Source organism: Syngnathus typhle, linkage group LG21 (assembly GCF_033458585.1).
Source record: "Syngnathus typhle isolate RoL2023-S1 ecotype Sweden linkage group LG21, RoL_Styp_1.0, whole genome shotgun sequence".
Taxonomy (NCBI): domain Eukaryota; kingdom Metazoa; phylum Chordata; class Actinopteri; order Syngnathiformes; family Syngnathidae; genus Syngnathus; species Syngnathus typhle.
This window is the reverse complement of record NC_083758.1, coordinates 8,044,472-8,070,797: the sequence shown is the minus strand read 5'-3', so window position 1 is coordinate 8,070,797 and position 26,326 is coordinate 8,044,472. Positions and strand designations below refer to the sequence as shown.

General features: G+C 53.5%; 4 protein-coding genes across 11 annotated transcripts; 2 read left to right on the top strand and 2 right to left on the bottom strand.

Annotated features, from left to right (window-relative positions):
• Nucleotides 1–1,262: 1,262 nt before the first annotated feature.
• Nucleotides 1,263–17,964, top strand: kmt2e (lysine (K)-specific methyltransferase 2E). Of its 8 annotated transcripts, none has more exons than XM_061269249.1 (22): nt 1,263–1,652; nt 6,092–6,279; nt 8,635–8,749; nt 8,826–9,055; nt 9,132–9,271; nt 9,794–9,975; nt 10,084–10,122; nt 10,204–10,404; nt 10,495–10,625; nt 10,706–10,823; nt 10,907–11,016; nt 11,101–11,353; nt 11,718–11,816; nt 12,613–12,798; nt 12,872–13,201; nt 13,267–13,566; nt 13,644–14,084; nt 14,152–14,772; nt 14,854–15,137; nt 15,206–15,285; nt 15,465–15,544; nt 15,625–17,964. In XM_061269249.1, the coding sequence occupies exons 2-22, from the start codon at nt 6,206–6,208 to the stop codon at nt 16,615–16,617; spliced, it is 5,007 nt and encodes a 1,668-aa protein (XP_061125233.1). In that variant the 5' UTR covers nt 1,263–1,652; nt 6,092–6,205; the 3' UTR covers nt 16,618–17,964. The 8 variants fall into 8 exon arrangements, with proteins under 8 accessions (XP_061125233.1, XP_061125235.1, XP_061125234.1 ...); XM_061269251.1 differs by having other exon boundaries at nt 9,791–9,975; nt 10,222–10,404; XM_061269250.1 differs by having other exon boundaries at nt 9,791–9,975; nt 10,204–10,398.
• Nucleotides 17,965–18,129: 165 nt separating this feature from the next.
• Nucleotides 18,130–20,864, bottom strand: lhfpl3 (LHFPL tetraspan subfamily member 3). The gene is made up of 4 exons (XM_061269278.1): nt 20,160–20,864; nt 19,143–19,373; nt 18,880–18,934; nt 18,130–18,808 (listed from the first exon to the last, which is right to left on the bottom strand). Exons 1-3 carry the CDS (start codon nt 20,599–20,601, stop codon nt 18,912–18,914), a joined length of 696 nt encoding a protein of 231 aa, XP_061125262.1. The 5' UTR covers nt 20,602–20,864; the 3' UTR covers nt 18,130–18,808; nt 18,880–18,911.
• Nucleotides 20,865–21,131: 267 nt separating this feature from the next.
• Nucleotides 21,132–24,298, top strand: orc5 (origin recognition complex, subunit 5). The gene is made up of 14 exons (XM_061269271.1): nt 21,132–21,526; nt 21,650–21,742; nt 21,811–21,996; nt 22,066–22,140; nt 22,224–22,335; nt 22,468–22,598; nt 22,659–22,707; nt 22,772–22,862; nt 23,044–23,096; nt 23,194–23,306; nt 23,467–23,514; nt 23,601–23,711; nt 23,786–23,898; nt 23,972–24,298. The coding sequence occupies exons 1-14, from the start codon at nt 21,401–21,403 to the stop codon at nt 24,015–24,017; spliced, it is 1,347 nt and encodes a 448-aa protein (XP_061125255.1). The 5' UTR covers nt 21,132–21,400; the 3' UTR covers nt 24,018–24,298.
• A 58-nt stretch (nt 24,299–24,356) lies between these two features.
• Nucleotides 24,357–26,298, bottom strand: guca1a (guanylate cyclase activator 1A). The gene is made up of 4 exons (XM_061269279.1): nt 25,850–26,298; nt 24,861–25,010; nt 24,696–24,789; nt 24,357–24,616 (listed from the first exon to the last, which is right to left on the bottom strand). Exons 1-4 carry the CDS (start codon nt 26,045–26,047, stop codon nt 24,489–24,491), a joined length of 570 nt encoding a protein of 189 aa, XP_061125263.1. The 5' UTR covers nt 26,048–26,298; the 3' UTR covers nt 24,357–24,488.
• Between the last annotated feature and the right edge of the window lie 28 nt (nt 26,299–26,326).

Genomic DNA, 26,326 nt, shown 5'->3' with positions numbered 1-26,326 from the left:
GCGCTTCGCTTGTGGGGGAAGGGTTAGAGTGCGCTGCGTGGAAACGCGCTGAGCTGAGAGGACATCCTCGCCAACGTTGTGATGATGATGAGGATGCTGAAGAAGGGAATTCTACAGAGGTTTGACGCAACGTAATATACATATTGGCTATATCATATTGTATGGATATCCCATTATGTATGATGCACTGCGCGGCACATTATGTATACGGGCCAATTAAATAAACATCGTTTTAACACACTCCTTGGGATTTTTGTTGCTGTTTATATCCACTAGTTATATTTATATTATCTCATATTTATATCAAGACGTCTGTGTGATAATATGCTTTAGTGCGTATACTTCTGGAATGTGAAAATGTTAAAGGACAACAATTTGACCACATGAGATTGTACTCAGTTAGTTTGTATGTTGTTCTTATTTTTACTTCGGGTTTTTCCCCATAATAAAAATTGGAGAAATATACCTACTTTTGCGCCCCCACCGCTGTATTTAAAACATGTCCTTGTGTAAAGGGTTACATAAGAGTTTAGCGGTCTTGCTGCTTTGGGATTTCGGCACTGCTGCCCTTCATCCGGGCATCCAACACATCTTGTCAATAAAAACTAGGAACAAAATAAAAACGGAAAAGGAAAAAGGGCCAGGCCTTTCTCTGCTGGCTTAAACACTCTCAGAAATAGTGATCTACATTTCTAACTTTAATTCTGTAAATTTGTATTAATTTATTCCCAAAAGTTTATTCTTTTTGCTTCATAGCAGTTCTCTTTTAGTTGCATAGTTCATATCTGCTTCAGGCCTTCAGAATCAGCATTTAGTCTGTAAATTAAACATGGGGCAACCTGTTGATAACTAATCATCAGTATTTCTGGTGGGAATGATGTATTATATTGTTTAAAATGTTTTAAGTAAATACATATGATAGGCACGGTTGCATGCTGTCACATTGCGCTGTTTGTAAAGTAATAATGTCTTCTCTAATTGCAACGACATTAAAGTAAGCCAAAGCTCGTATAAACGATATTGATCTCACAGCTGATTAGAAGTATAGAGGCACGAAGGGCAAAAGTGAGATTTTATCATTAAAATCAAAGAGAACCGGCCCTAGGAGCGGAAACACGGACGTGCGCGCGCATCGGGCACGGCGGCCCCTGTGCAATGGGCCGTGTCACCCCGCAGCACGTGGAGGCGGGGCGTCGCTCTTACCGACGGGAGGGGGAGGTGCAGGGGAGCGGGGCCGCGAAATGAGGGGGGGGGGGGGGGGCGGAGGGAGGCGGAGTCACCACAGTCCTGGCAGGGCCGCCATTTTTGCAAAGGCAAAAGAGACTGCTTGTGAGGGGGATCTAATTTCGAAAAGTCGCTCTTTGCCCGGCGAATAGTTTGTTTTTAACGCTCCCACCCCTTTTGAGTTCCTGCGCCGACCCGGGCCTCCCACCCCTTGTGCAGCACCAGAGGCGGCGCGGAATTTTGGACAGGAGAGGACTATCTCGAGGACGAGGCGAGAATCCTAACGTTTTTGAGCTTTTTTCAGCTAGTGAGCCGCAGTGTGTGGACACGAGTATTGTTTTGGTTGTGGAGGCTGCGTGGACAGCGGCGAGGGTCTTGCCCCGCTGCCTAATTCGTCTCCTGGACTCCCCCGACGTGGATATAAGACTGTAAGTACATCGCAGTTTGCTGTTCATGTCAGGTTAGCACAAATCCGAGCTGGAAGGCTATTGTTGGCTTTACTTTAGCTGGCACATCGCGCTAATGCTGGCTAACGTTGTATCAGCTGTGTGTAGCCGACATGCTAGCTTAGCCTCGCTTGTGTATAGAAGTGCTCGGCGGCTACCGCGTTTAACGTGAATTCACGGAGCATTCGAGGAGGAATAGCCAAGTGACGTGAGCTGCTAATGTGTCAAGTTGGCAACGTCAAAAGAGCGCTTGCTTCCTACTAGCTCGCACATGCTATTAGCTCAAATTAGCTTGACAGCTACGGAGTGGCAACGTTTGGGTGGCCGTGCATTAAACGTCATAAAAAGCTGCATAGAATGTGTGTAAATCGCAGTGATGGCTGAATCGAAGACAAGTGAGCCGAGATAGACATAAGCCTGATCGAACCTCGCGATTTGGAGGGGGGGCGTAACGCTTAAAATGTCAAGGCTTTGTTAAGACGATCAATAAAATAGAATCTACGCCGAGCTGCACCCGATTTAATGTTTGGGTAAGTACTTTACTATTTTTTTTTTGTAAATGGTGGTCGTAGCAGTTGACACCGGTCGCGGTTCGGCACGGTGTCGTTACGGGCCACATTGCGCACCGTTTCAGCCCTAACCCTTTGCACATTATTTACATGGCTGCTTCCCATCGACATGGTCCCGAATTACGTTTTTTCGGAGCTTGTGGCTGTTTTGTGTCCACTCAACAAGATAATGTGCGTTAGTTACAAACTTCAATGTAGTCGAAGCCATCCTGCTCGCACGCAGCGGTTCATTCCCGTCCGAACTCGAGCGCCTCCGAAAACAATAAGCTCCGGCGTTCATGTAAACAAACGTACAAGAATGCGAGTTGAGTCCCCGAGTTGCATGCAAACCGCCGCTGAAATGGTTTAAAACGCCTGCCCTTACATTGCGCAGTGATCTCATACTCCTGGGGGGCTTTTTAGACTTGGCAAAAATGAATTGAATAATAGCCCCCAGGGGACGTGGATGTTTCCGTTTTTTAATCATACATTGACTTGTGAAAGCGAGGCGATTTAAATGTTGCTTTTTAAGCGTGTTTGGGTTCGAATGCTGCAAGCATGGGGGAGGGGACGCCCCGTGTCATACAGTTTGTAATTAAATAAATATGTTAAAAAGAGGCGCCGTGCTCCTCCCGTCCCAGAGTAACACACGGGCGAGTAATTGTATCGTAAACGCGAACGGTAGTCGACTAAACGCAGTCTCGATCGCTTCTTCCTGTTTATGCGCATACAAAACATTAGCCCACTTTTCATTGTCGCTGCTAGCTTAGCCCCGCTAGCACCCCATTACGTATGATTCCATTCGCCGCCGTTTTGACCTTCACTGACGACACAAAGTGGATTTACCCTCCTGTTATCAATGTGTCTCACTCTTCCGTGTAACAACGTCGGACAAGCGGGGCGCATTTGCGTCGTCGCGACGCTCCGATCGTCGTTTCGATCCGCCCGAAAGTGGCTCACATAATTGCTAGCCCATTAGCGCGCTAGCTTGGCTTTCGACGAACTCTGGACGCGCACGGGCGCGCAGAAAGCAAACGCTCGTCGAACGGGCGCGTACTTCGGCTCGCCTTTGCGGGGAGCCAGGCGGGCGAGCGCGGGGCAGGGTGGTTCCCCGCGGCTGGCGAGCCTCCGCCGGCTTTGCGGCGACGAGAAAGCCTCAGGAAAATGGCGTCCGCGGCCAGCCTGTTGTGGTAACATAATAGCAACGTTGTCGCCTCCACACCCCTACCGGCAGCCCTCACTGCAGCGCCGACACTCTCACCGGGAAGCAACTGCACACGCACGTACGTTCTATTGTCATAACAGTCGCTTGCAAAGCGTCCTTTTCTTCTTCTTGGGAAAAGAGATGGCCATAAAAAAACGACAAGACGTATGTTGCTGTCATATTGGACGAAACACACGACCTTTCTTCTGCCGTCTCCCAATATGAACACACGCGCCGTCTAAAAGCAAAACCCAGAAGCACATTTGAACCAAATGAGTTATTTCTGTTCTAGTGTAGATTTTTGACAGGATGTCATTTTGTGTTGCCTTTTGACTGGGGGCCCTGGTGACAAAGGCGTCCGTCAGAGGATAAATGCATTATTATTCCCCACCGCCGATAGTCGGGTCCTCTCACTGGAGGTTGACAACAAATTTGTCAAGGCAGAACCGAACGGCGCATTTGTTTTGTTTTTTTAAAATGGTCTCGCGTCTGTTTCGGTCAAGCGTTGTCATCCCAGCAGATCTGTCCATGTAGGGCGAGCGTGTGCGTGTGTGTCACAGCCCCCAAGGCAACCTACCCCGGAGTGATCTCACTCGCGTGGTACCCACACCCCGGGAGACCAACACAAGACAAACGCGCGAGGCTCCCGTTGAGCGCTCACGTGACCTCCCAGCTGGGCGGAGGAGGCTCGGCTCAGGTGACCTGTTTTGTGCCACCGGGTGCCCTGTAACAGATCCCTCTTTTTATGCAGGAGGGCGGACCTCCGTCACAGCCCGACTACCTCCTCTGTGGTTCTGGGTCGGATTTTTAACAGGCTCCTGCATTGATGGCGGTCGGTGACGTAACATCACCACGCGCGATGGGTCATAAATGACCGCCGCGGTCGAACCTGTGGAGACCTGTCCGAGCCTTCTGGATAGTGACAATAAGAGCATTTGTCATTATTTGTGGCACCCGGGCTCTCGTAAAAGCATGCTTGTAAACGCAGTCCCCGAGACTAGCTTTTGTTTTATTAATTTGCTCACCCCCCCCCCCCCCCCTCCGCCAGCCCGGGGAAATGCCCCTCGTCCCTTTGCCGGTTGCTAGGTAGTGAGCGCAAACACTGCGACACGTCTGTCGTCATCCTCCGAAATGCTTTTGAAGAGTCTCGCGCAGTTTTGTACTGCGTGTGTATAAATATATATACTTGAGAGACCGTATTGATATATGGCGGACACTTGCAGCGATTTGTTCAAAGAGCAGGCCGGACGTGTGCCGTTGTGGTCAGTGTGGAAACATTCCATCCGGGTCATACGTTTGTTTGATTTTGCTGGCTCGCTAGCTGAGTCACTCCAGCCGCCTACCGGGGGACGGTGTCAAGGCACATCTGTTTGCTGTTTGGCAACAGGGGTTGGGGGGGGGTCGGAGTTTGCAAATCCCCCCCCCCCCCTTATCAAAAGAACCCATCTTCAGAAAGCGCAACGAAAACATGCAGAGGAGTCTGGGTTTTCCCTGGCCAGGCCACTTCTTGGTGCTCTTCTTCTGCGCACAATGACGCCAGTGTGCTCGCGCGGCGGCGGCACTCCCGGGCTGTTTTACACTCTGCGTGAGCTCCACGCCGCCACCCAGAGTCCACGCGAGGTCGCGGCTGCGCGGCGTCACTGTCAGGCGGACCCGGTCGGCCGCTCTGCAGCTCTGGTTTATTTAGGAAGTGCACAGAGGAGGGAAAGAAATCCGGCTGGGTGGGGTGACTGGGCAAAGGAAAGAGTGGTGTTCTACCCCCCCCCCCCCCCCCCACCCCGCCCTTTTCTTTTTCTTGGACGCTTGACTCCGAGGGTGACGGACAGCTCCTGTAAGGGAAGTGGGAGGAGCACACGGAGGCAGTCAAAGCTCAGATTTAGTCTGGAATGCTGCTGCACCGTGCTGGTTTCTCTTTTTTTTTCTTCCCTCTTCCCTTCTTCTTCCCCCCAGCGCTTGCTCTCTCGCAGCCGCCTTTTGTGCGCCTGTGTCGTTGCGCCGGCGTTCCTGAGACGGGAAGCGAGCCTCGGGATGAAGTGGGAGGGGAGCCAATTGGTCACAAACACACTGCCGCCGTTTGATAACGCAAAGGAAAGGGCTAGTCCGACGTTTGGTTGTTGTCGTTGGCAGAGCGCCCCGGCCCCTTGTTTCGACGAGTCCTTTCGCCCTGCCAGGAATGAGGGGGGGGGTGTAGACTTTTGGGTCGGGGTCGTCTTCCTGCGATCGATCGGGCTCGGAGGGCGCGAGCGCATCTCGTTCCCTCAATATCGTCCGTCTGCTTTTTGTTTGTCGGCGGCCAGGCGGAGGTGCCACCTCCAGCCTGTTGGGTCTCGTCATCTGTCCCCTTCCCGCTAATCCTGCTTATCAACAGAGCTCTGTATCCGGGCCAGCCACACGGACACACATGCTCCTGTCTGGATGTTCACAACACACACACACACACACAAGTTCCCACCACGCACTCACAGCCTTTTAAACGTCACCAGACAAACAAGGGGGCACCCAAAAATAAAAAAGCGCTCCCCGTGTGTTTTCCTTTCTCCCGTGTGTGTTCTCTTGCTCCCCTTTGTGGGAGCTCACTCAAAGTGCAGCTTAGCTTAGCCTAGCTGGTTGTATGTTGACATGTTTGATTGTGACCCCCGACATGTCTCTTCTGTCCTCCCCCCGACCAGGCCTCGTGGATGCACTTAGATGTCTGCGATGACTGCTGCGGCTGGCATGCCTCAGTGTTTTGGACTGCCATTCTCTGGACTCAGTAGGACAAGAACTGATCAGCAGAGAACGTCATGAGCATAGTCATCCCCGCGGGGGTGGACACAGCAGCAGACGCCTCGTACCTGGACATGGCGGCGGGCTCTGAGTAAGTATAGACAAACAGAACCTCATGACAAAAGTCAAGCCCAAGTTTGATTCACGGAAGCACGCAGGATCCGTTTTGGCAGCGGTCCACTCGCGCCTCGTCAAAGTTGCAACCCGTTTCCCCCTTTTAAGCTCCTCTTATTAAATATCCGTAATAGCGATGCTTCCTAAGCAATTACAGGAGAGCAACTTGCGCTAATGGACAGTTGCGCCGCCCATCGATTGTTCTGGCACTTAAGCGCCGCCGCCGTCAACTGCATCCGCCCGTGTCGAAATGGCAGCGGGCGGCGTTTTGTGTGCCGCCGGCCCGCCCGCGTCGCTAGCGCTTTGCCGCCTGATGCGTGCGCCGCTGAGGCAGAAAGGTGCGCGCTGTCATGGCAACAAGGCTGACGTCGTGCTCCCCCATCCCTCCCTCCCGTGTTCTCGTCAAGGACATTGGCGTGGCTTTAAAACGAAGCGAGATGCTCTCGCATGACTAAAGAATAACACGCGTCATCCACTCACGAGGAGGGAAGGGAGACGGACGGGCTCTTTAAAGCAGGGAGAGGCCCCGCCCCCTTTTTGCCTTCATCAGAGCTGTTGCGGTGACAGCTTGTGTTGCCATGGTATCTGCCCATGCCCCCCCCCCCACCCCCCACCCATTCTTTCCTCCCCTCTGCACTGCGCAAGGCTTGTTTCCACGGCAGCGGTGTGAGTGACAGGTGGCCCTCACAACAAAGCTCCCGCCTCCCCGCTTGCGTCCGAGGGTGCGGGGCAGACAGACGGCGCCGCTCGCTCTTTTGTCCGTCGGCAAAAATGGCCGCGCCGAGGGAAAAGATGGCGGCCGGGAGTTACGTCGTGTCCTTTTTTTCCCGCGTCCCCTCAAGTATGCGGCGGGGCGGCCAGCTGTTGGCTCATGCAGCATGTGCCCGCCTGCGTGCCTGCGCCTGCGCTCGTCATCCACGCTGGCGGAGTTGGGAGCGTTGCCATGGCAGCCAAGCGAGGAGCGAAGGCGTTGCCTCTGGCCGCCCGGCTCCGTTTGTCCGATTTTCTTCTGTGGCTTTTTTTTTTTTTGCGTGTATGGAGCCACAGCTGCTCCCCGATTAATACAACATTGAAAGACACACGGGCAGTTGTTTCCACACCTGCGCCGGCCGGCCGGCCGGATCCTCCCTCGGTGCGTGGACTTCACATGAATGATCCAAAGCCTCCAGCTATGCTCCTATTCAAATGCCCTCCCCTCCACACACTGCTCAACTTGTTGACGCACTTGACGCTGCAAGTGCGGCGGCTCTTCAGAAAGAGCGAGCCGCCGCCGCAAATAATTTATTGCCATAGCTGGAAAAAAAAAACAAATTTTTGAGGCGATGCAAACTTTTTGAAATCACCCAAATTTGTTTGTTGAGATGATGATTTATAATCAGTCAATTGTCACATGAATTATTTCGCACGTTGTTCCGTGGCAACTGTTTTCTTCCCTTTATTTTTTGATCATTAGTGAGCTAAAAGTGGTGTGAATGATTGATCAGGAATAAAGCCGTGCTGGCTTTACTGTTTTTTTTTTTTTTTTCTCTCGTCAGTGTCTTTCACGCCTGCGACGGTTAGGAGCGCCAGTGTGGCAGTTAATCAGTAGTGTAGACACACAAACAAGTGCCACACACACACGCCTCGACATGGTTCCGCCTCCAGACCTCGTGCACACACTTGTTCGGTTTTCACTTTGACGACGGCGCTGTGTGCAGGAAGTGTTGACTTTTTTGAGCGGCATGTCAAGCGAGGACTCGTGACAGGTAGAGAAAAAAAGTGCGGAGTTGCGCCGCAGCAACTTTGCCTTTTTAAATGCCGTTCGACCCGTCGGTTGTCTTTTGTTAAAACAATTTTTAGCGGGTCTTTACAAACGTAAAACTAAGAAGAAGAAAAGCCGTGGGTGTGTGAAATGCTGCATGGCTTGTTGACGCTGAATTGTGAGTTTGCTGAATGAGCCTGAGTTAAAAAAAATTCAACCTTAGTTTTCTCATGTTTGTTTCAACGTGCCTTTTTTTCTTCTTCTTCTCCCCGAGCAAAGCTTAAAACGTGGCTACTTCCCTCTCGATCGTGCCATTTCCTCCATAAAACACGTTGGCCATGTGACCATGAAGAGCGAGTGGGGTTGGTCGCAAACGGCCAAACAGGCTTTCAGCCATTTTTTTTCTCTCTCTCTCTCGCGCAAAGTAGATGGACAGGTTTGGCGTGAGGCAACCCGACAAACGATTGCGCGCGCCGCTGTCCAACGACCCGCCTCGTCGACAGACAGGCGCTTCCAGTTGCACGCGCCAGCGCGGGAAAGAAAGTCGCTCTTGCGCGCTGGCTAACACGAGTACGGCGCGCGTGTTTGCAGACCAGAGTCGGTGGAGGCCAGCCCCGTGGTGGTAGAAAAGTCCAGCTACCCGCACCAGATCTTCAGCAGCAGCAGCTCTCACCATTCCCACAGTTACATCGGCCTGCCTTATGCTGTGAGTAGCGACCCGGACGCCTCCCGCTCCGTCCGGGACTCTCGCGCCTCACGCCTTCACCTCCTCTGGCCTGCAGGACCACAACTATGGGGCGCGGCCCCCGCCCACGCCGCCGGCCTCGCCTCCCCCTTCCATGTTGATCCGTCAGGGCGATGGGGGGTTGTTTGTTCCGGGCGGCCAGGACGAAGCATCCACGGGCACCACGCTCAGCACCTCCGAGGATGGCAGCTACGGAGCCGACATCACCCGCTGCATCTGCGGCTTCACGCACGACGACGGTTACATGATCTGCTGCGACAAGTGCAGGTTGGCCGCCTTCCCACGGTACCCCGGCCGACCCACGGATGTCTCATCCCCGCCGTTTGATTTGTTTTCGCTCTAGCGCCTGGCAGCACATCGACTGCATGGGCATCGACAGGCAGAACATTCCCGAGACGTACCTGTGCGAGCGCTGCCAGCCCAGACACCTGGACCGCGAGAGGGCCATCCTCCTGCAGACGAGGAAGCGGGAGTGTTTGTCGGGTAGGACCAAACAAAGACCGTTCACGCTGACTCGGCGGTTTTCCTTGCTAAATTCCACAAAGCAAATGTCAAATCGTGCCTCATAAAATAGTGTCCCGAGTTCTCGGATTGCTTTGTTTATTTATTTTTTGATTGACTCGGTCAGTTGAAAAAGACAAGTGCGCTATTAGGCTACCGAAGTTTGTCTGGAAACTTTTGGAGACGTGACTCAAATGGTTTTCTCGCTGAATAACACAATGAGTTTCTCTGTTGCAGCCTGAGTAATAATAGCACACACACACACACACACGCAAAGTCACCAAGACCAAGCCAGTCTGCCCTAGTCGTTTCCGCAAAATTTGCAATGCAATGCTATGACGTCATCGCGCCATTGCGACGTCACTTTCCAACTTTGAGCAACCCGCCTTCACTTCAACATTCTCAGTAGTTTTGAGAGCCAGCAGGACATGTCAGGACACCTCCTTGTACAGCGACGCCTGCTGGACACATTAAGAATCGCGTCTCATCTTGTCATTCAAGTAGATGGGGACACCAGCGCCACGGAGAGCGGCGACGAGGTGCCTCTGGAGCTCTACTCCACCTTCCAGCACACGCCCACCACCATCACCCTCACCACCGGGCGCCTCGGCAACAAGCAGGTGGACAAGAAGCGCAAGAAGAGCGTCGAAAAGGACGCCCCGGCGTCCTCCGCGCGAGCGAAGAAGGTAACGTTCTTGTGGCCGTTTGGGTTCATCTGAAAGTTTCGCCCAAACGCGTGTACGCTCCTCATCGCACGCTTTCCCTTGCGTTGAGATTTGGATTTCTCCCCGCAGGCCTTCCGAGAGGGCTCCAGAAAGTCCTCGAGAGTAAAGGTAAAAAACGGACGCGGCGCAACGAGACGGGCTTCTCGGCGCCGATCCCCGACTGACCCCGCTCCGTTCCTGCGCGCGCAGGGCGCCGCCCCCGAGCAGGACCCGACGGAGCACCCGGCGCTGTGGGAGAACAAGATCAAGACGTGGATGGAGCGCTACGAGGAGGCCAGCAGTAATCAGTACAGCGAGGACGTGCAAGTGCTGCTGCGCGTCAAGGAGCAAGGCGACGGCAAGAGCCTGGCTTACAACACGCACCTGGCGTCCTTCAAGCCCCCGGTGGAGGTACCGCCATCGTTTGGTCCTTTCTCAGCTTCGCCAGGCAAATGTCTCATGCTGCACTTTTTTTTTTCTTTCCCTTTCTCCTCTGCGCAGAGTCAGATTCAAAAGAACAAGAGGATCCTCAAGGCCGTGAGGGACTTGGCCCCGGATTCCCTCATCATCGAGTACAGGGGCAAGTTTATGCTTCGGCAGCAGTTCGAAGCCAACGGATACTTCTTCAAAAGGTCCGTTAACGGATGGCGCCCCAAAAAAATGCATTTTGGGTGGAATTGGGAAAGTTGATTTCTTTTTTTCTTTCCTTCAGACCTTACCCCTTTGTGTTATTTTACTCCAAATTTGACGGGTTGGAGATGTGCGTGGACGCGCGCAGCTTCGGCAACGAGGCGCGCTTCATCCGCCGCTCTTGCACCCCCAATGCTGAGGTGAGCCCCCCCCCCCACCACCACCCCAACCGCACAGTCGCCAATTTGGGGAGGTCGTTTCCTTAACGCTCTCGCCGCCGCAGGTGCGGCACGTCATCGAGGACGGCATGTTACACTTGTACATCTACTCGCTGAGGCCCATCGGCAAAGGCGCGGAGATCACCATCGGGTTCGATTACGACTACGGCAGTTGGTGAGTGGACCCCGGACCGCCGTCCCTCCCCGGGTCGACGTGGCTCCTCACCCTCGGCGCTCACTCTTTTTGCCGGCTGTGCAGTAAATACAAGGTGGACTGTGCCTGCGTGAAGGGCAACCCCGAGTGCCCCGTGCTCAAGCACAACCAGGAGCCCACCGAGAACCTGGGCTCGGGCGGGCGGCGGCGCAACAGCCGCAAGGACAAGGACCCGGGGCGCGAGGACCTGAGCCAGAACCAGAACCTGGGCGTGGACTGCGAGGGGAAGAGCAAGAGCGTGGGCGACTGCAAGCAGAGGAAACTCTCGCCCCTTCGACTCTCCATCTCCAACAACCAGGTGGAAAAAGAAAGTGTTATTTCTTGTTGACCTCCATACTTGATGACATGTTTCCCATCTGGATTTGTTAGCGTCTCTGCATGCCTGATCTTTTTCCTTTCGAGTTGACCTGAGTAGCCCCACCAAAGGAGGTGCTAGCTAGGTGCACATCAAGGTTGTCATTTTGTGCCCACCTGACGCAGAGTACGCGACACCCCGATACCTTCACCCCATCTCGGGTGACCGCCCCACTCTCCCTCCTCACCTTCCCTGTCCCCCGCTGCTCTCACCTGTTCTCCCTCTCGTCTGTAGCCAGACTTGAATGACAAAAAGCGTCATGGCGCCGCCTCTCCCTCCCTAACCCTACCCCCCCACCCTTTTACAGGATCCCGACTTATTTGAGGATCTCGAAGACAAAACGCCCGTTAGCAATGAAGTAGAGACGGAGTCAGACGAACAGATTGCGGAGAGGAGGAAGAAGATGGTAAGTGTGCCCGCGGCAAAACGGCGCCGTTTCGGCTTTTGAATAGCTTTCCCGCAGTCGCCCAGCAAAGAGCCAAGATGAGAGAAATCGACAACGTAGTCGACAGCCGCCCCCCTTCCTCGCCCCACTTGTGTGTGTGTGTGTGTGTGTGTCTGGGTGTGGTCTGATAGTTGTGGCTCGCTTTAGCTTCAGCCGCCTCTTTCCTCTTCGTCAGTACCAAAATGTGTCTCGCTTTTGCCTCCCGTTTCGTTTGCTTTGCTCATTGCCTGTTGCTTTGTGTTTTACGCGGTCCAAAAAAAGTCCCACAACCACACAGCGAATAAAACGATCGCCAGTGCGCTCCATTACGTACCCGAGACTCGAGAGGGTTCAAAATGAGTGAGCAGGGGTCGACTAAACGCTGGAAAGAATTTTACGCGCTCTGGAAATGACCCCGCAGTCATTTAGTTTCCCCGGGCGTGAAGTTGCTGACTCATCATTAGCCAGCCGGCCCGCTGCCAGAGGGCTCAGCGAGGGATGGAGTCTCCTTAATTGTGAGGGGGTCGGCATAAAGACATTTAGTTTGGGAACCTACGCCCAGCACTTAGCCTGATTGTTGCTAGCTGCTTGTCTTGCCTCTGCCGTGTTCCTTTTGACTTTTCCTCCATCTTGACCCGAACGGATTCGAGTTCTCCTAGCGGCTTCTGTCCCCCCCCGCAAGCATTAATTAACCCGACGCGTCGCTCCACGTGAAGCCCCGATTAATAACGACTCAAACGCTCTCTTCATTCATCTGTGGCGTAATTTCTCCCCGCAGACGCGAGAGGAGCGGAAGATGGAGGCCATCCTGCAGGCCTTTGCGCGCATGGAGAAGCGGGAGAAGCGGCGGGAGCAGGCGCTGGAACGTATCGGCAGCGTCAAGCCCGAGCTCGGGGGGCGCAGCGACATCAAGGAGGAGCCGCCGACCACCCCGGAGGCGGCCGACTCCCCCTCGCTCGTGCAGGTAGGACCCTCGCGAAATGGACTCTTGAAATGTAAAAAGGTTTGGAACAAAAGCATCCCGCGTGTGTCCCTAGCCACCTCTTCAAGAGGTCAAAGAGGAGCCGGGCTTGAAGCCGGCCAAGGTGAAAGGCTCGCGGAACAGGAAGAGCTTCTCGCGGAACCGCACGCACATCGGCCAGCAGCGGCGGCGAGCTCGCACCATCAGCGCTTGCTCCGACTTGGCGCCGGGCTCTCCGGTGGAGCCCATTGAGCCTCTGAACACGGAACCCCTCGAGGGAGAGCCGCCCAGCGCGCCGGAGCCCGAGACCGTGGCCGCCCAGCCGCCGGACGCCAGTCCGCCACACAGCAACTCGCCGGCGCCCGAGCGAAACCGCCCCGGGAGCAAGAGTTTTAAAACGAAAAAGGTGCGTGGCCGTGATGCGGCAGACGAGCGAGCCGCCGGCGGTGCTCATCTATTTGGTCTCCGCAGCACTTTGTCAGCGAATGGGTGGGCGAGAAGCAGCCCGACGGCTCGACGGCGCGCACCCCGGAGCCGGCGCCGGAGCGACCGCTCCGCATCAGCAGCGACCCTGAAGTCCTGGCCACCCAGCTCAACGCCCTTCCGGGTCTGGCCTGCTCGCCGCAGGTCTACAGCACGCCCAAACACTACGTCCGCTTCTCCTCGCCCTTCCTGGCCAACCGCAGCCCCACCGCCCCCGGCGTCCCCACCGGGAGACGGCGCTCCCGAGAAGTGCCCGAAACGCCTCCGACCACCGGCTCCTGCAAGAAGGTGGGCGGGGGTCTTCGTCGTTGCCGCCCTTTGATTTTGTCAAACCGGACGACTCACACTTGCTTCTTTTTTCGCAGCGATGGTTAAAGCAGGCACTGGAGGAGGAGGGCTCCACCAGTCCAGCCAGGAGACCCAGTCTCTTCATGCCCAGCGAAGGTCCTCTCAGCCCGCCCATTAACGGAGACTCGGACAGCCCCCTCCCCTACAACGGTTCCTGCTCGCTGCCCGGTACCGCTTGTAATTGGCGACCTCGCCCGACGAGCCAGAAGGACCCGCGTGACGCCCGTTACTTTCTTTCAGAGTTGCCCACGCCTTTGAAAAAGCGCCGCTTGAGCCCCCTGGACGCCTGCATGTCGGAGAGCTCCACGCCGTACGGCTCCCCTTGCGCCACACCCACTCGGACCGAGCAGTCGGAGACGTCGGCGCCGCCCGCGCTGACGGCCACGCCGCCGCGGCCCCGAGCCGAGGAGTCGCCGGCGGAGCTCTTCGCCAGCACCCCAACGCAAACGCCACAGGAGGTGAATGAGCGTTTGCGGTTGAAAGAAAATCTCGTGCAATTCTTGACATACTTCTTCCTCTCGGCAGAGCGACTCTTCAACGGAAAGCTCGCCGGACTTTAGCACGAAAGCAAATTTGTCGGAGGTCAGCAACCCGGCAGATCGGCCTCCTTCGTTGATGCCGTCTCCCTCCGTTCGGACGCCGAGCTCCGACGGTCTCCCGCCCGACGCCAAGACGTCAGCGCCTGACAGTCCGCCGCCGCCGCCCCCCGTTGTGGAGTGCGCCGCCGACTTAGCGGAGGACCGGCCGGATGGCGTGACGGCGGAGGCCGGCGGCAGCGGCAGCGAGGCTTCCTCCTCTGCCGAAACGTGCGCTTCCGCCTCCTTCCCCGGCTGGATCAAGAGTCCGGAGAGGTGCCCGACGACGCCGTCTGCCGGCCTCAGCTTCTCCCCCGTCAACTCCAACCTAAGGGACCTCACCCCCTCGCACACCCTGGAGCCCCTGCCGGCTCCCTTCAGACCCGACGCTGCAGCGGGACCCGTGGTGGTGGTGGTGGCGGCGTCAGCCAGCCAGCCGGTTTTCGCCGAGGGCCAGGGGCCGCTCTTCTACCCCTGCGCCGACGACGCCGGCTCGGCCGGCTTCTCGCGCTCGCTCAGCGGCGGCGACGAGACGGGCGGCTCTGCGCAAAACCCCCCGCAGAAGAAGAAGGTGAGCTTGTAAGGTGCAACGTCGCCCTCTTGTGCTTTGCCATGACACCTGCACTCAACGCCGCACGCGCGCGTCTTCAAGGTCTCCCTGCTGGAATACAGAAAGCGACAGCGCGAAGCTCGCCGCAGCGGCTCCAAGATGGACTGCGGCTCGCCCGTGTCCGCCGTGCTCCCTTTGAGCATGGACGGGTTCCCGGTCGTCGCCATGGAAACCGGCAGCGAGGCTTCCTTGCCTCCGCCGCCGCCGCCCCCTCCTCCTCCTCCGCCTCCCCCTCACTCTTCCGCAGCCCTCAGCAGCGGCAAGGAGCCGGCGACCACGGAGGAGTGCGAGAGCGCGGGAGAGAGGGAAGGAGGAGAGGTCCAATGGTAGGCGGCGGATGACGTCACGACATCTGCTCTCTTTGTCTTTGGCTTAACGGGTGTTTTGTGGGCAGGACGTCATCCACGTCTGTGGAACAGGCTCGTGAGCGGAGCTACCACAGAGCTTTGCTGCTCAGCAAAGACAAAGACGCAGGTGAGACCTTGCCAAGGAAAATCATCATAGACGGCAAAATTAAGAGGCCATCCTGCCGCGAGCAATTGACATTCCCCCATTAATGTTGCTAACCGCCTGCATTGATGCTTTGAACGACTTGTACCTGAAATGAAGCTAAAATAAAAAAAGTCTCACCAGACTGTCTACCGTTGTTCAAGATGGCGACACCGAGGGAGGTGAGACACCGTCGCCGAGGGACTGTCCATCCCCTGCACCTCAAAGGACACCGACTCACGCAGTAAGTCCTCACCGCAGTACGTGGCACTTTTTTTTTATCTGGTCCAACTGGTTTCTGATGCTTCTCTTTCTTCCTCCCAGCCGGGCTCTCCCGGTCCAGTCTGTTCTGTCATAGCCTCCGGCTGGAAAGAGGAAGACGGCGACGGTCCGCCTCGAGCGGCCAACCAGCCCCTGCAGCTGCCCATCAAGTCCAAACCCACGCCCGCCACCCCGAGCAGGCTGCACCCGCCGCCCTCCTCCCCCGTGCACTACCCGGGGCCGGCCCTCCTCCACGTGCAGCCTCAGGGCTCGCCCTACCGCAGCCAGCGGGCGCTCTTCTCCTCCCAGTCCCAGAACCAAACGGCAGGCCAGGCCCCGGCGCCTTCGTTCGTGCAGTACAACGCGCAGGCCGCCCCTCCTCCGCCGCCGCCGCCCCCACCTCCCCCTCCGCCGGCGCCACCCGCCTCCACGGCCTACTTCCCCGCTCAGACTGGCTCCCCGGCGGGCCCCTTCTCGGGATTCAAAGCGGCGGTGACACCTTCCTACTCGCCGGGCTCTCAGGCTCTGATGCAAACTCTTCCCCACAGCGTGCACTATCAGACCTCGGCCGCCCCGCCGCCGCCGCCGCCCCCTCCGCCGCCCCCGCACCCTATGTCCAGCCCCGCCCTGCTGCACGTCAACTTGCAGCCCGCCCCCATCCAGCAGATCATGCTGACCGCCGCCCCCACGTTGACACAGGGCCAGCCCTCGGCTCAGCAGCAGCAGCAACAGCCGCCCCTGTCCCTCACCCCGCCGCCGCCTCCGCCCCCGCCCCCGCCTAACCCTTCGGGCGGCGCCCAAATGCAGCCCCACCACTTTCCAAACTTGGCGGGTTTTCAGACGACAATGCTCGCCAACCCCTCGGTGCCCCCGTCCTCGTACCCCCCGTCCCTTCAGCAGAGCGGACTGCCGCCGCCGCCGCCACCGCCCCCGCAACAGACTCAGCAAGGCTCAGCTCCGTCCGCCGCCCCCCAGGTGCCGGCCGGAGCCCGCGGAGGCCCCGCCTCCTCCGCGCCCTTTCACACTTCGGGTTACCTGAGCACAGGGTGGCACTGAACTCTGCCTAAGCAGGATTTGGGGATGAGGGTCAGGTTGTAAAACGATGGAAATGGTTAGGAAATGTCCATGGGGTAAGGGAATTTTCCTTTGTACGTTGTCGGAAATTCATTTGAGAGAGGTTTCGAAATCAACCGTTCATTTTGTATCACGGGACAGAGAGACATCCATGCAAATGAATAGCTCTCCCACATAACAGTATCTGCGCAGATTTATTTATTTATTTATTTATTTGGCTTTTGGCTCCCGCCGCAACCAATTGCAGCGCATCATTGTAGTTCCGATAATTCAAATTCACATTCCTTCTTTAGTCCCACCAATTCCCATGGAGATCTTCCCCACACTTCCATCATTTTGCAACCCCAAACGCGGAACCGGGGCGCTGTAGATATGTTTTCTATGGCCAGTGGAAAAACATGATTGTTGGATAAAAGGGTATTTAAAAAGAAAAAAGAAAAAGTCCAAACAAAACAGACTGACGACATCTTCAGGACAAACTGTAAAAGATGGACGACCGACCGGACGACCCAACGTGGTGCTCTTGGCGCTCTTCTCCTTTTTCTACTTCCTTCCTGTGACAGGTGGGGGAGGACTTGACTGTTGTGCGTCTCGTTCGGGCTCCCGTTTTCTTGTTCAACTGCACTTTGTTTCGCAATGGACATTCCAGCCTTTAGCCCTCCTCTTTTCTCCTCCTCCTCTTTTCTCCTCTTTGGTCCGTCTGTTGTCTCTGTTGTTTTTCTCTAGCGTTTGTTTTGTATAGAAAAAGCGACATATTTTTGTCAAATTCCTCCGTCTGACATCAGAAGTCTGCTGAGCGCCTCCTCGGGGCTCCCGGACCCGGCGTGTTTGGCGGTGGTCCCGGGCGGGCCGAGCCGAGCGCCTCCTCCGCGGGTGGGATGCTCGCAGTTTATTTTTTTTTCAATAAGGAGCGTTACTTACTTGTAGAAGGTGTAATTAAATGTATCATAGGTGGTTACGCCGGCTTTCACCAGGAACACGTTTGTAAATATTTTCTTCTTTTCTTTTTTTTTCTACGCCTGTACAATTCGCAGCCATCGCCTCCCATTTTTTCAAACATGCTTGTACATAGGAACGCTCTTCTTGGCAAAGCTGAATGTTTCCGTGACTGTAGCATTATTTTTTTTATTTACGCCCTCTCTGGACACATTGACGCTGTCCTGTTTTTTGTTTGTTTTTTAATTATTATTATTATTATTCGTGTGCGTGCGTGCGTATGTTTGTGTGTGAGTGTGTTTGTGCCGAGGGGAGGAGCTCACAGACACTGCACTGGTTGGCTATTTTCATGGTTCATTATAATAAATCACTGTAATGACAGTTTTCTAAACACTTTGGTCTGTTTTCGTTTTCTTTAAACTGGATAAAGGTAAGTCCAATTAAAAAAAAAAAAACAGTCTGTATCCTACTGATCCCTGGTGGCCAATAAAGTACAAGAAAAGGTACGAATTATATATTAATTTAAAAAAAAATAATACAAATATTTCTCAATGTGGAAAGATGATTTATGATGATTTGCGAGGTTACGAAACAAAAGGCACCACTGCACTAGTACTAAAAACCGTCCAGCAATGTGTCTCTTGTCTCCGATAAATGACAGCCGGAAAAATGTAAACCAAAATCAAAAACACAAAATGTTCCTTGTTCCAAAAAGTTCTTGTTACATTTTCCAATATCCATTAATTGAACCGCACCATATATTCACATTTATGCTTAATTTGTACATGTTTTCTGCGAGTCACACAAAAAAACAAAACGTCATGACTGGACTGTAGAGGTAGATGAATTGTCAGTTAATGACCCAAAAAAAGAAAATATTTGCTTTGAAGGACTCCACAAAAATACACGGATGGCACACATAGTTACACACCACCTATAGACGGTATCTTTTTTTTTTTTTTATGTGAAATGGATCATTATCACGTCCACCACTTAATCACATCAAACATTTAAGTGTAAGAAAATTGAAAATGATTTACGAATGTGGTCCATAGTCTCATTTCTTGTCCTAAACCCGCCAAGCAACCCGTGGAGAGAAAAAAACTGCCCAAAAACAAGCAGCCAATTCCAAGTATGTGCTACTTTACACGTTCCGAGTTTCTTGTCCATCTCAACAATCGTTTGGGGGGGTCTTTCCCATCATCTCTGCTCAGATTGGAATTGATGACGTCACAACCTGTCAATTCAGACATAACTTCAACATTACAATCCACCGTATAAAACGTTGACAGGATTCACATTCCTCACCTTTTAGAAGCATGTAGAGGCTGGCTTGCACGTTATATGGCGTTGTTCACACTTTCTGCGGAGAAATTGGAAGAGACGTTTAAACAAGCGACGTTACCAGTAGTGTCCACCGGAGGGCAGTGTTGCACAAGCCTTTTCTCTTACAACAGCCCGTTTAGGTAGCAGCCAGTCAGGCCTGAGATCATAGCGCCACGTCCATTTCTTGACACAAAACAGCTGACATCAAACCACAAAAACACTCAGACCCCTTCCGAGGGACTTACTCTCCAGCAGAAGCTCGTCGGCCATGAGGCTGTCCTGGCGGTTGCCCAGCACGAAGGCGAGGAAGGAGAGGATGAGGGCGTCCATGATGCCCATGATGGCCAGTATGTAGGCCCAGCGCAGGGAGCAGGCGCCTAGCGTGTATTTGTCCGTCTGCTCGCCGCACATACGCTTGACCTCATCGCTGTCCCAGCCGTCCGGGTAGATCATGCAACCCAGGATCAGACAGGTGCCTGCGGGAGACTTCTGCTTTAGGCTTTCTTCATTTCATATCTGCAGTTGGATTTCAGTCATTTATGCTCAGTGCGGAGGAGGAGGAGGAGGAGGAGGAGGAGGAGGAGGAGGAGGAGGAGGGGGGAGAAAAAAAAAAAAAAAAAGCAAGATGAAACGTTCTCAGCAATCAGGGATGCACAGCGGCGACATTTCCCCACGGCGTGGCATTCCTACTTCAAAGCTGGCCCCGAAATAAAAAACCAGGACACGCTTCAAATGTTCGCAAGAATTCGCCTAGCAACAAGGCAGCCTTTAAATAATACAACATGGCGAGGACATTGTTTGGATGCCTTATTTTAGATTTAGCCTTCCCTCCCTCATTGCTAAGTTGTCAATGAGCGGTCGCTCGGGGAGATTACTCACTGCGCCTTGAAAATCCTCATTAGTGAAAGGAGGTGATCCCCTTTAATCCACACAAGTCGTCTGCGCTTTACATCCATCCGCCAGCCCCCAAACCAAACCACCTCCAACGCTTCTGCTGCATTGAAATTATGCTCATGTTGCATTTCGAAGGATTGTAATAATTGAAGCAAACAATAAGCTGCCAAAAGAACCGAAGCAAATGCACGCCATAGTGTTCGGGGAGGTATGAAGACACCTGGACTGAATGCTCGGGTTTCCAAAGTAGCTGAACCAAGGGATGCTTTTGGGGGAGGGTACCAAAATAACGACAGGAGAAACTTGTGTAAGGTATGGGGGGGTTCCTCCATCTGTGATGGCCCAGATTGTAAGCGCAGTCGTCTCACCTGCAGCCAGCTGCATCCACCCGCAGATCTTGTAGACGGTGCCGGTGCCGCAGAAGAAGAAGAGCGCGAAGCATCCGATGCAGCCCAGCACCAGCACCATGGACGTGGCGATGAAGAAAGCGGCGGCCTTGAAGGCGCCGGACGGGATGCTGGAGAACTCGGCGAAGCTGCCCTGGCACGTCAGCTCCCGGGATAAGCCGCTGCCGATGCAGTAGTGGAAGAGACCAAAGTAGCCCGTCTGCGGGGTGTCTGCACCGTCGCCGATCCAGTAGGGCTGGATGAAGCACACCACGTTGACGATGGCGAACAGGATGGTGAAGATGGCCCACAGCACGCCGATGGCGCGCGAGTTGCGGACGTAGTTGGTCTGGTAGATCTTGGCTGCCTCCGAGGCGGGGAGCATGCTGGTGGCGCTACCCACGTTAGGGGCCCCCGGCACCATCCTCCTCAGCCGCCGCCTCCTGCCAGGAAAGATGCGCGCGGCTCGTCCACCTCCTCTTCCGTCTTCACCTCTTGTCGTCTTTCGTCACAGCATCACTTGACGCTGCTGCTGCTGCTGCTTTGCATGCATATTCATGCAACGACGGAAAGCATCCGTACACAAATGGCTCCCGGGCTGTTTACCGTGCCCTCTCGACGAATCCGCTGCAAACAGCCCCTGTGGATATTTCAGGGATAACCCACGTCCTTTAATCTTCGTCTGACGTCGCCTGTTATACACTGTGTGTGTGCGCGCGCGCGCGCGGCTTAGTGCACGCGCGCACTCGCTCCAGCACGTAATTACATCTGCAACGCATGGACGACTGAATAAAAACATTTAATAGTGGTGTTTCAAGCTTAAACAGGTGCCACGACTTGTGGAAAATGAATTTAAATGTAAAGTACACGTTTATTTTTAAATCTCTTCTATGTGACATAAAAACTACATTACCCAGAAATCCGTAGTAGAAACAGTTTCTTGTGATTGGCTGATTGCGCTGTTGCATTGTGGGTCCCCGCGAAACTCGTCTTCTTCATTCCGATAACTTCGTTTTAACGCCACTTAAGTTGATTATTAATATTGTTATAAATTCGCGGTATGTCGTCGCCACCTCCATGTTGTTAAAAGATAATTGGCGCTACCAGTTGTCGTTTTATTCACCCTTTTGATGAGGCTTCCGGTGGAGTTTAAAGCCCCTCGTTGACGGCTATGCTAGCTGAGCTAAGCTAACCGGTTAATTAGTTTGGGAGTGGGGAGAAAAATGTCGTCGTCGTGGCTTCAGCAGCAGCGGCATCCAGGCTACGAGGAGGAGAGTCTGCGGAGGGTGGCCGAGCAGCTACCGTGTCGGGAGCCTCAAGCCGGAATGCTGCTGTCTCTCATGGGAGAGGTAAGCTGTCACTCGTGGCATGCAACATGGCGGAAACATGTACGCTAAATACGTACGTACTAGTTTTGGATATTATACGTAATAACGATGGCTTGAAATTCCTTGCCGTATTTGATACTACAGCCTAAGCACTTCAGCTTGCCTTGCATCTTCATCTACGGTCATCGTGCCTCAGGGAAAAGTCACGTGGTGAATGTTCTTCTGAAGGAACTGGAGGTAAGCATGTGTGTGTGTGTGTGTTAACATGGAGCGATTGTTTACAAGCTGTGCGTTCACCCTCGCAGATGCCTCACGCCACAGTCAGCGGCGCCGAGTGCATCTCCGCCACCCTGCTCTTCCAACAAGTCCTCCTGTCCTTCTTTGGCGAAGACGCAGTCGGCGCTCTTCCCCGCAGCCCGTCGCTTTCCGATTTCGTCCGCGTCTACAAGCAGCGTTGCTCACGGGCCACCGCTGAGCAGACGCGTTACATCGTGAGGACACGGAAGAATCACTCGTGCGTCAAATCCAATCTTGCTCCAGTGTGCGTTTGTGGTCTTCAGGTTCTGGAGAAAGCAGAGTTGCTGCGAGACATGGATGCTAACTTGCTCTCGGCTCTTGCGCGTCTGCAGGAATTGGTGAGCATTGAACGATTGAACGCGACTCGTTCATTTGAATATTAATTTGTCATATCTATTTTCTATATAATGGCTTTCTGCAGGTGGAGGACAACGTGAGCGTCCTGCTGCTCAGCGAGCTGGTGTGGGACACGTTCCGGCCAAACACGGGCTGCCTGGAGCCTCTGCTGCTCCACTTCCCCGAATACACCAAAGGTTGTAGTTTTTTTTCCCCCCTTCACTCTTCACTCCGAATGTCGCCGTGGGATTTTCATTTGCACCTTCTCACTGTTGGTGTCAACACCTGCTTGTCCAATCTATGGTATTCCGATTTATTTTTACAAACAGCCGAGCTGCACCAGATCTTGTCCCGAGATAGTCACCCAACCTATTCCGCCGACTTCTACGCCTCCTACATCCACATCCTGCTGGGCGTCTTCTACGCCGTGTGCCGGGACCTCAGAGAGCTGCGCCACCTGGTGAGTTGCGCCTCAAAAGTCAACATCTGCGTTGGACTCATTGTTAATTTTTCACGTCAGGCCGCACTCAACTTTACTAAATTCTGCGAGCCTGTGGGTGAAGGGAAAGGTAAGCCACCTAAAGTAGCACAAAGTCGCTAACAATAGGCTAACGTTTGTGTGTGTGTGTCCAGCCACAGAGAGCGACACGCACAAGCTGTGGCGACACGTCGAGCCTCACTTGAAGAAAGCCATGCAAACGGTTTACCTGAGGGAGGTATCTAGGTGAGTCGAGCCTTTGAGCCAGGGGCGTGAAACTCATTTTTTTCCGCGGGCCGCATAGCTTCTTTCGGAGGGCCAAATAAATAATGAAAATAAATAAATGTATGAGCACCTCATATTATATACACGGTAAAAGCTACCAAACAAACGAGTCAGTCAAAGTTTCCCCCGGTGTGTGTTCCAGCCTCGAATGGGAGAAGATGCAGGAAGTGGAAATGGAAGCAAGCCCTTTAAGAGGTCAGTTTGCAGGGGCAGCGATGCTCTGATACCTAAAAATCGTATTATTTGAGTAATTTGATTCCAATTTGCATCTTTTTTTTTTTTGTCCCGTCAGGTTTGTCTGCTCACAGCCATGTGGAGCTGCCGTTTTATTCCAAGTTCTTGCTGATCGCCGCCTACCTGGCATCCTACAACCCCGCCCGAACGGACAAGCGCTTCTTCGTCAAAGTGAGTCACGAAGGGGGATCAGTCCGAAATGTATTTTCGACAGATATAAAGCTAAAAATGGTGATTTACAAAATATCAACATTGAAGTCCAGTAAAATATACAACCATGATTGCAATTTTGAATGCACTTCTCACAATGTGTCCTTTTCTTTCCCAAAAGCATCACGGCAAAATAAAGAAGACCAACTTCCTAAAGAAGAATGAGAAGGTGAGCGCACAGAAACATTTTGTCCTTCCACGTGTTCTGAAACTTCCCTAAGCTCGTGACATCATCCTTTGTGTACGTCTCCGAAGACGAGCAACCACCTGCTGGGCCCCAAACCTTTCCCTCTGGACCGCATGCTGGCCATTTTTTACAGCGTGGTGGACAGCAGGGTGGCGCCCACCGCCAGCATCTTCTCTCAGGTGGGCACCTGACTGGTAGCCACGGCGACCGACGCCCTTCGTCATCGTTCCTCTCGCCTCTCCTTCCCGTTCAGATCTCCTCGCTGGTCACCTTGCAGCTGTTGACGCAGGTCAGCCATGCGGACCAGCTGGACGCTCCCAAGTACAAATGCGCCGTCTCCATGGACTTCATCTGCGCTATTTCCAGGTATGCGTGTGCGTACGCGTGCGTACTCTCAATGTCAGCACACGTACGCACACAATGTTATTTATCTTCCTAGGACGGTGAACTTTGACATCATCAAGTATCTGTACGACTTCCTGTGAGACATTTTCATTCGATCACCGTGTGGTCATTCCAAAATAAATTGCTCCATTTTCAGAGAACCTGTCGCCTCTCGTCAAACTAAGTATCAAACTGAAAATTTCACAATGTGCATTTTAACGCACCCACCGTGGTCTCCGTTCAAATTAGTTATACTGCCCCCCAGTGGCCGAATTGCACACGCCGTGAACTATAACTTGACAAATGTCCGCTGATCAAGTGACTTTATTGTACAAACGAGCAAAGCAAAAGGCACTAATCAAAAGCAGCTCATCTCCTTGATCCGTTTCTACTTTGCGTAGCGGGCAGTAGCAGCTCATGTAACATTTTATAAAAATAAAAAGAGTAGTACAAATACATGAACATAATCGCCTGTTGATTGTATCCACCGAATCCCTCCTTTCTGACTGGATTCAGTTTGAATGCAACTGGCATGTTTCCATCAAACCAGCATGGACGGACGGCGCTGTCCTTTAAACGCTGTGTCGCCTGCTGTGAATCATAGCCACGATGTGCGCCAGGTCCAGACTCTTCATCATCACCTCCATGAAGTCCTCATCGGAGCGAGCGCCCGCCACAAACTCGTCCAGCGACAGCTCGCCTGTCCGACCGAGCGGGACGCAATATTAGGTACAGATCTGCGTATTGCGTTAGCCAACGCAGTCATTTTGCGTCCTCACCGTCACCGTTGATGTCGATTCTGTCAAAGACGCTGTTGGTGAAGTCCTCAGCCGTCACTTCCTGGTTCTCGTTGCCCGTAATGGCGCGAATGGCCTGAGGGCGCAAACATCATCATCATTGTCACTTTTCTTCCTCTGATTGTGACCAGTCAATCCTTCTCCAACCTTGATGATGTTGAGCAGCTCGTGTCGGTCGATGCAGCCGTTGCCGTCCACGTCGTAGAGCTTGAAGTACCAGCGCAGCTTGTGCTCCATCTTGCCACGCATCACCAAGCTGAGCGCCGCCACGTACTCCATGAAGTCAATGTAGCCGTCCTAAGGGCGTCGTTTCGGTCACTTAACACAACTACGGTAACTCCCCGCCTATTCGCCACTCGCCTATTTTCACCTATTTGCTTTTGATGAGCGTTTACTGAAAGGCCACTAGATGGCGCCAAAGTCATCGCCACATGCGATGCCAGTGCATGTTTCCAAAATCCAATTGTCCTTTGCTTTTCCCAAAATTGAGTCCTAATTGGCCAATTATCCAAGCAGAAGTGTGTCAGGGAGTGCGTCAGCTCGCTCTCAGCTAATCTCACGAATGATTACGATGGCGGCTCCCCCTCCCTTCCAGACAATGACCTCGTCTCGGAAATTGCAGACGTCCCTCAATCCGTTGGTTGGGTCTTAACGAGACGCCCTTCAAAATATTGATGAGGGCGGGATTACCGCACGAGATGTTTGTGCGTGTGGCGTCGAACCGTTTGGTAACGGAGCCCTCAGAAAATTACAAGCCGCTCTTGGCGTGATGATGTTCGCATCAAGACACGCGGAGCAATTAAGTTTTAGCGCAATAAATACGATAGTAAAGTAAAAGCAGTTGCAATTTTTTCCAGATAACTGAAGTAGTCTTGTATAAATGCTAAATGAATCACGCAAAAAGTAGTCGTTTCCATTCGTTCAGTAAATGAAGTTGATCAAATAAAGTAGAACAGTCGTGAAAATGTTAGAATTGCAATCAATACAACTAAAAAGTGAATAAATAAATTGCTGCGTTAATCAAGAATCAAATTGACTATAAGGGGATGCTTTAAAACATTGCCACCCCTTTGGAACTTCAGAACCGTCTCCCCCATCCATCACGGCGGGACCTCCTGTAAATATGAAACCCGTACCTTGTTCATGTCGAAGGTGCGGAACATCTGCTCGATGTAAGCGTTGGCCTCCGTGTCCAGCCCGCGCAGGCCGAAGAACTGCTTGAACTCGTGCAGGGTGAGCTGACCCGACGGGCACTCCGTCATGAACTTCTTGTACCACAGGTGCATCTCCACCGCCTGCAGGTCGTCCACCGTGCTGCCCGTGGTGTTGCCCATGACGAGGAGACGGCGCGTGGCTTGGTCTAACGTGAACGGCGCCTCACCACAACGGGCCGAGAAGGGCTGAAGTCTCAAGGATGCCTTTTGTAGGCCACTTTGTGATGCCCTTATCGTTTCCTAATCCCTGCCGGTAATCTCATCTAAGGCTTTAAGAAGCCCCATTAAAACGGACGCCGCCTCGCCAGGTACGCTGACACCACACAAAACAAAACAGCGCGTTCATCTGTCACGTGGAGGTGCGCGACCCACCGGCGTGGGCGTCGAATCGAAATCCAC

Excerpts from the sequence above, each read along its gene's own strand:
- kmt2e (XM_061269247.1), top strand. The coding sequence starts at position 6,206 with ATGAGCATAGTCATCCCCGCGGGGGTGGACACAGCAGCAGACGCCTCG. Across the intron at positions 10,824-10,906 it reads CTTGCACCCCCAATGCTGAG|GTGCGGCACGTCATCGAGGA; the intron begins GTGAGCCCCCCC and ends TCGCCGCCGCAG. Across the intron at positions 14,085-14,151 it reads CAACGCAAACGCCACAGGAG|AGCGACTCTTCAACGGAAAG; the intron begins GTGAATGAGCGT and ends TCCTCTCGGCAG.
- guca1a (XM_061269279.1), bottom strand. The coding sequence starts at position 26,047 with ATGGGCAACACCACGGGCAGCACGGTGGACGACCTGCAGGCGGTGGAG. Across the intron at positions 25,011-25,849 it reads GCACCTTCGACATGAACAAG|GACGGCTACATTGACTTCAT; the intron begins GTACGGGTTTCA and ends CGACGCCCTTAG. Across the intron at positions 24,617-24,695 it reads AATCGACATCAACGGTGACG|GCGAGCTGTCGCTGGACGAG; the intron begins GTGAGGACGCAA and ends TCGGTCGGACAG.
- orc5 (XM_061269271.1), top strand. The coding sequence starts at position 21,401 with ATGTCGTCGTCGTGGCTTCAGCAGCAGCGGCATCCAGGCTACGAGGAG. Across the intron at positions 21,527-21,649 it reads TGCTGTCTCTCATGGGAGAG|CCTAAGCACTTCAGCTTGCC; the intron begins GTAAGCTGTCAC and ends TTGATACTACAG. Across the intron at positions 22,599-22,658 it reads TCAGAGAGCTGCGCCACCTG|GCCGCACTCAACTTTACTAA; the intron begins GTGAGTTGCGCC and ends TTTTCACGTCAG.
- lhfpl3 (XM_061269278.1), bottom strand. The coding sequence starts at position 20,601 with ATGGTGCCGGGGGCCCCTAACGTGGGTAGCGCCACCAGCATGCTCCCC. Across the intron at positions 19,374-20,159 it reads GTGGATGCAGCTGGCTGCAG|GCACCTGTCTGATCCTGGGT; the intron begins GTGAGACGACTG and ends AGTCTCCCGCAG. Across the intron at positions 18,935-19,142 it reads CGACGAGCTTCTGCTGGAGA|AAAGTGTGAACAACGCCATA; the intron begins GTAAGTCCCTCG and ends ATTTCTCCGCAG.